This window comes from Nestor notabilis, unplaced genomic scaffold (assembly GCF_000696875.1).
Source record: "Nestor notabilis isolate BGI_N333 unplaced genomic scaffold, ASM69687v1 scaffold9705, whole genome shotgun sequence".
Taxonomy (NCBI): Eukaryota; Metazoa; Chordata; class Aves; order Psittaciformes; family Psittacidae; genus Nestor; species Nestor notabilis.
Genome location: NW_009927968.1, coordinates 5,232 through 12,412, shown reverse-complemented (window position 1 = coordinate 12,412; position 7,181 = coordinate 5,232). Strand labels below are relative to the sequence as shown.

Sequence of the window (7,181 nt, the reverse complement as noted above, 5' to 3'; positions counted from 1 at the left end):
GGCTGGTGCCGGAGCACGTGGAGACCCGGCCTCTCTACAGCCCTCTGCAGCCAGAGATCGAGCAGGTGGGTGCTGTGACACGTCCAGGACACGTCCAAGAGCATCATCTCGTGATCCGACACTAACCTGCCCCAGGGGGTGGGCTTTTCCCACGGAAGGGTGAGCCAGAGCACTGGCCGTCACACACAGCTCCATGACTTGCTCTGGGTGTTGGCCAGGTCAGTTCCAGCCTCCTGGGCTTGTTTCCAGCAGCATTTACTCACAATCTCTTATTTCTTCTTATTTTTGATGGGGGAAAATCCGTTTGTGATATCAAAGCCTTCATGCAGAATTCCCCTATGGTGGTAATGACACCACGGGCTGCTTTGGCAACGCAGCAGCGTGATTTCTGCAGCATGAACCCACCCTTGGAGGTGTAAAATGTTAGTACTGTTGGAGAACGGATGGTTCTGGATGGTTTTAAGCCAAAGGAAAGCTAAACGGGCTTCCATCCAAAGCCAGTCAAAACCCAGGTTAGCCCAACCCCTTCTCTTTGATTAACATGGACTTTGTGCCTTTGGATCACAAACTGCTGCTTCCTGAAGAGCAAAGTGATGAATTACCATGTGTCAAACATGTTCAGCTGCCTTCAGGGGCAGTTTGAGGAGGCTGGCTCCGCAGCTGGGCTGATCCCAGCTCCAGTGGTCTGCACCACGTCAGCCCCTTCCCTCTGTGCTGCAGTTTTAAGCAGTCACCTCCAGCGGTGGGGCAGGAGAGCTCTCAGCAGAGGTGGGTGCACTGGCAACTCCTCTGACTGCTTCTCATGCTCATTCACCCAGTGGAAATGCTGGTGGGAGGCAGGAAGTGGCTGCTTTCCATTGACAGTCACCAGGACTCTTCATCAGGGACTGCAGCAATAGGACAAGTGGTGATGGGTTCAAACTGAAACAGGGCAAGTTCAGGTTAGATGTAAGTTAGAAGCTCTTCCCTGGGAGGGTGCTGAGGTGCTGGCACAGGGTGCCCAGAGAAGCTGTGGCTGGCCCATGCCTGGCAGTGTTCAAGGGCAGGTTGGACACAGGGGCTTGGAGCAACCTGCTCTAGTGGAAGGTGTCCCTGCCCAGGGCAGGGGTTGGAGCTGGATGATCTTAAGGAGCTTCCCAACCCTGCTGCTGAAATGGAAGTTTTTCGTGCCAAAAGCAAGCACAAACCCCTCTGTGATGGGTGGTTGGCAAAGGATGGCTTTATTTATCTCTCGTTTCTTCTTCCAATCAAGTATTTTATTGGCGTTTTACACTAAAGAAACCACCTAAAGTCACCTCCCCCCCCCCCCCCTTGCGTTTTCAGCTGTGTTTCTGCTGCTCCCTCCCTCGGAAGGACTTTGGGAAAGTGGAATTATGTTCCCCGCTCCTCATCCCATGGTCAGAAAGCCATAAACGAGTGTTCCAGCTGGTGACACTGTGGGAAACAAGTGAGCTGTTGGCTTCTCCAACACCTCCCATGGACCTAGTCTTTAGTCTGCCCCTATATGAAGACAGTGAGCCATGGAAAGTAAAGCTGGAGCACACCTTCGGCTTACTCAGACCAACTGGGAAGCCATGAACACGTACCCAGCTATCACTAAACTAACTTAACATAATATTTAATGACACTTTTCCATTAAGGAAACCTTAGTTTTCAACTAAGGGGCACTGGAGCACTTGGTATTTTCTCTCTTCACTGTTAGGTCTTACTTACTAACCCAGCGGGAGGCTCACCAGGCTTCATGTGTCTTTCTTTCCACACAGGGGAAGCTGCAGATGTGGGTGGACCTGTTTCCCAAATCCCTGGGTCAGCCTGGCCCCCCGTTCAACATCACACCACGCAAAGCCAAGAGGTAACGTGTTTCCCATTTCTTACTTGTTGCAGTGCTGGTTCCAGCACCTTCTGTTTGGGAGGAGAGAGGAGAGGGCTTGGAGATGTCAGATGGGGAGGGATTCACCTGCCAAGATAAGAAACATCTCTGTGGGCTCATCTTCTGAGAAAGATAACTCATAGAATGGTTTGTGTTGAAGGGACCCTAAAGCTCCTCCAGTTCCAGCCCCTGCCGTGGGCAGGGACACCTTCCACTGGAGCAGGTTGCACAAAGCCCCATGTCTTAGCTCCTTCAGCTAAATAGCTGAGTAGCACAACGAGGCTGGGCAGGCTCCAGACTGAGGTTTCCACCCTCTCATGTCCAGGTTCTACTTGCGCTGCATCATCTGGAACACCAAGGACGTCATCCTCGATGACCTCAGCATCACCGGCGAGAAGATGAGTGACATCTACGTCAAAGGGTGAGCCACCCCTCTTCTGTGCCTCCGGGTACCATAGCCCAAAGGTGCCAGAGCAGCAGTGAGGGACTTAACACGGCCCTTGCATCAACACTGCTGTGGTAGACATAGAATCATAGAATGGATTGGGTTAGAAAGGACGTTAAGATCACCCAGCTCCAACCCCTGCCCCGGGCAGGGACACCTTCCACTAGAGCAGGTTGCTCCAAGCCCCTGTGTCCAACCTGGCCTTGAACACTGCCAGGGATGGGGCAGCCACAGCTTCTCTGGGCACCCTGTGCCAGCGCCTCAGCACCCTCACAGGGAAGAGCTTCTGCCTTAGATCTAACCTGAACTTCCCCTGTTTCAGTTTAAACCCATCACCCTTTGTCACCCATGAACCCCTGAGATGAAGGGGCCCTTCACACCTCTCCACTGTGCATCCAGCACCTTGGCAGACATGTCTGCTGGGCTCAACTGCTTCATGATGTTGAGTGTTTCTTTGCATCTCTAGGATGCTCACATGACGATATTCACATTTGGAGAGATAGGATGTGGGGATGCACCATAGCCATGGGAAGAGGAGCACACAGTCTGCATCTCCAGGGCCAGCTCCTTCCCACCTCCTCCTGAACAGCCATGGCCTCGTTCCATATGCAGAGGTTGGCTGGTTTACATAGCTCCTTTCTTTGGAATTCCCTTTTATTCCTTGAAACACACAAAAATGTGGCAACCAGCAGTACCTCATCTGGCACGTTCCCTTCTCTGCTGCCTCCATTTGTGTTTTATCTTGTGTAAAATGGTGCAATTCCAGCCAAGGGAATTACTGATTTTGTGCGTTCCTTGGATTTATGGACAGGAAGAGGTAGGATTTTGAAACAGACTGTAAATCCCTCTTTTACAATCCCAATTTTCCTCCTGTAAATCCAGCATGCGCGCTGCTTACCTGCTATTCCCATCAAGTGCATTGTTATCAGCTCCAGCTCAGCTGCGCTTCAGGCACTGAGGCAGTGCTTGCAGGCTGTTATGGGGAAAGCAAGAGCATCCAGAGCTTGCTGATGTCCTTCTCGGGGCTCTCAGCATCCCCAGTGACCAAGCAAACCTCACAGTGCTGGAAATGAGTTAAAGACCTTGCTCAACTTCCTTACCTTCCCACCAAATGGCTGCATCATCAGCATCCCTGGATAATGCCTCAATAATCCTACTGGGAAGGAGGCAACAGTCCTTCTTGTGCTTAAACATCTGCCCCGGAGACAGGGGATCCAGTGGGCAAAGTGACCTTCACCACCATGGTGTGGTGCTGCTTTGGTGGGGACCACTTCTCCCATCCACTGCTGCCTCCTGAGCAGGGTCTGGAGCCTGCTTTAGGGTGAACTCAGCAGATGAGGAGCTTCCACATTTGGCTGCCCTTCAGAAATGCTTCTCTGAAGCTATTGCCAGGTTATTCCCCACTTCACCCACTAGGCAATGCCAGGGCTGGCAGCTCTTGGGCATTATCTTCTGCATCATACGTGAATTATCATTGCATCAGGCATGTAAATGAAATAGGAGCTTTTCTCTTAAGCCTGAGGCAGAACTCAGTTAAAGAATCCTGGAATGGTTTGGGTTGAAGGGACCTTAAATCTCCTCCAGCCCCAACCCCTGCCCCGGGCAGGGACACCTTCCACTAGAGCAGGTTGCTCCAAGCCCCTGTGTCCAACCTGGCCTTGAACACTGCCAGGGATGGGGCAGCCACAGCTCCTCTGGGCACCCTGTGCCAGCGCCTCAGCACCCTCACAGGGAAGAACTTCTGCCCAAGAGCTCATCTCAATCTCCCCTCTGGCAGGTTCAAGCCATTCCCCTTGTCCTGTCCCTCCATCCCTTGTCCAAAGCCCCTCTCCAGGTCTCCTGGAGCCCCTTTAGGCACTGGAGCTGCTCTAAGGTGTCCCCTTGAGGAGCCTTCTCTTCTCCAGCTGCTCCAGCCCAGCTCTCTCAGCCTGGCTCCAGAGAAAGTCTCCAGAGCCCCCTTCCAACCAACCACCACTACTAAGATCCATCTGATACTATGGGGTATCTTTAAGTCACCTGCATCCCCTTTTGGGTTCCTAAATAAAACCCAGGTCCTCCAGAACCTTACAATATGCTGAGTGGAGAGGCAGGTAGTGAGTTTTGAGAGAAAAGTCACCTCTTAGGTTCAAGAACCTAAAGTTGCCTTTGGATCCTGCAGACAGCTTAAGCCACATGGATTTGAGAAGTACTGGATGAAATGATGGGCTAAAAGTCCATCCAGTTTTGTTAAGTACCAAAACATTGTCTATAGTTCTGGAAATGTCTGAGCTGTGAATTACTGGAGGCTGGAGGGGTGTGTTGGGAAGGTGTTGGGATGTGTTTGCCCTAATCTCATATATCATCTGCTGATGGTCCTGCTCAGAGGCAGGATGCTGGGCAAGATGGGCCTTTGCTTGGTCACCATGGTCATTCCTGTGTTATGCTTTTATTCTGGGGCACTGTGACCTGAATACTTTTAATTTCTGGCATCTCCTTCCTGCAGTGGAGAGGCCTCAGTGCCAGGGGTCAGTGGTGGCCTTGGCAGTGCTGGGAATGGTTGGACTGGATTATCTTGAAGGTCTTTCCTAACGTGGTTGATTCCATGATTCTAAATCAAACCATGTCTTTGTCCCTGTGTTTGCTGCAAGGAGTGGGTGCTCACACCACATCCTCCAGGGGTTCTTGCCAGGCTTGGAAGGGTGTGGATGAGCCCAGCCCTCCCATTCGCATCCTATCACATCAAATCACACAATCCAGCTGCAATTTAAGGATTAGTGTCACATCCTCACACAATTCCCACTGCCACCAAGGCTGTGCAGCACATGTGCATGGGATGTGTCCCGTTAGGACCAACTTGAGTACACCTCCCTTCCCTGTCTCCCATGACACATTTGCTCCTCTGAAGTGCTGGAGAAGAGGGAAACATTTATAGAGCTGGGAAAAACCCCGTTATTTTCAGTGTAAGTGGCAAACAATCAAACAAGATCATGGCTTTCAGTAGAGTTTCTCTCTCAGTCTCCTCGCTTGCCTCCAGAAAGGCTTTAAATACACAAAGGGATATGTTCTGCTGTTTAGTTTGTTGATTGCTGAAGACTGGAACATCTCGGACAGGAGAATGGGGCAGAATGAAACCCTGCCACTTACAAAACTCACAGCTGGAATAAAGGAGTTGTTATGGAAAGGTCTCGGTCTGCCCCTGGAATGGTTGTGGAGTGACCACAGCAAGTTCCTATAGACCAGGAGGGGCTGTGAGATGTCTCCAGTGGGAGCGGATGGGGACCTCCATGGCCACATCAGGGTCTGGCCACTCCAGGATGTTCCCAGGGAAGAACTTCTTGGTCATTTGGGACTTTCAAATGTCAGTCTTTAGGAAATCAGCAGAGAATCGAAGGGAAAAGTGGCCCTTTGGTCCTTTAGCGTGGCTGCCTCATTGACAGGGATGGCTTTAGGGGTAACTACAAGGTCAGTTTATTGGGTGGCCGCAAAGGGCACAGGAGCTCCCACCAAGGCAGCTTGGGATGTGGGCTTATGGATGGTGACAACTTTGAGCAGTTAAGGCACTGCTGAGTCTTTAAAACATCCGTAAAGCTCAGGGGAAGGGGGAGAAGACATTGCAGAGCTGCTCAGGCTGCTACCACCAGCACTGGTTCACCTCCCAGCACTGCAGGGACTGTTGCATTCCCTCTCAGGTCTCCTGTGGGCTCCAGGTTACCCCTGCAGATATCAGCAACAGGGACGAGAGACATTTCATTGCCTGCTCATGGCCTCTGCGACATTGAGTGAGCTCCAAACCCCTTGGTGTGGTTCTAGTTCTTCATGCAACGTGTTTGCACTTTGCAGTTGGCTCGTTGGCCACGAGGAGAACAAGCAGAAGACAGATGTGCACTACAGGTCTATGGGAGGAGAGGGCAACTTCAACTGGAGATTCATCTTCCCCTTTGACTATCTCCCTGCTGAGCAGATGTGCTACATTGCAAAAAAGGTGAGTGTCCATGGAGGGATGCTTCTACCTTCTCACAGAAATGCTGGAGTGAAATGTGCTGCATGATCCAAGACCTGCACAACTATTGGAGCTGTGCAAGGCTCAGCATTCCCGTTGTGTTATTTGAAACACAAAGTTGTGGATTGATGGGGAAATGGGTTTTAGAAGTCCACGTTTTGAACACAGCATTTGTGGGGTCAGAATTAGAGGTGGGTTTGGGTAAAGAGGCTGGAGACTGACCCTGCAAGGAAAGACTCCTATGGGCTGGAGGCAACTGAATGTTGGTGCATGGGGCATTCAATATGCCAGCTGGACAACAGGGTTACTCCACAGGTGGAGATGGCATCTCCGCAAGGATGGCTGGGTGTGCACCTCTGGTCCCCAGCATGGCATAATGGGCATTGTGCTGTACAACAGCTCCACAGAAGGGCTAAAGAGCGTGAAAGGAAGAAGCTCTTCCCCGTGAGGGTGCTGAGGCGCTGGCACAGGGTGCCCAGAGAAGCTGTGGCTGCCCCATCCCTGGCAGTGTTCAAGGGCAGGTTGGACACAGGGGCTTGGAGCAACCTGCTCTAGTGGAAGGTGTCCCTGCCCGGGGCAGGGGTTGGAGCTGGAGGAGCTTTAAGGTCCCTTCAACCCAAACCAGGCTGGGATTCTGTGAATGAGCTGTCTCCAAGTGCCTGAAGGAGTGAGCAGGAGGGACAAGCAGGAGTGAGCCATTAATGCAGAGACATGAAGAAAAGCTTTAGTGTGGGATTCAGGGTGAAGATGTCCTTGGTCTAAAAGAGAGCTGTGTGCTCGGCTGGGGAGTTAAAAGTGGGTGTCAGATTGGTCCCCTCCTTCCTGCATCTGTAGCTGGCTATTGCTTCTGGTGTCCTCAGATGAGTTAGTGCATGTGATGATCAAAT

The 7,181-nt window shown here is 51.6% G+C and overlaps 1 protein-coding gene across 1 annotated transcript in view; it reads left to right on the top strand.

Moving 5' to 3' along the window:
- LOC104405562 (dysferlin-like) overlaps positions 1-6,276 on the top strand; it is a gene marked incomplete at both ends in the record, with an annotated part of 55,720 nt that extends 49,444 nt beyond the window's left edge. The window contains 4 exon segments of the mRNA XM_010014302.1: positions 1-65; positions 1,764-1,852; positions 2,196-2,291; positions 6,135-6,276. The exon segment at positions 1-65 is cut by the window's left edge and continues 13 nt beyond it. Of these exon segments, the coding sequence (XP_010012604.1) occupies positions 1-65; positions 1,764-1,852; positions 2,196-2,291; positions 6,135-6,276 (392 nt within the window).
- Between the last annotated feature and the right edge of the window lie 905 nt (positions 6,277-7,181).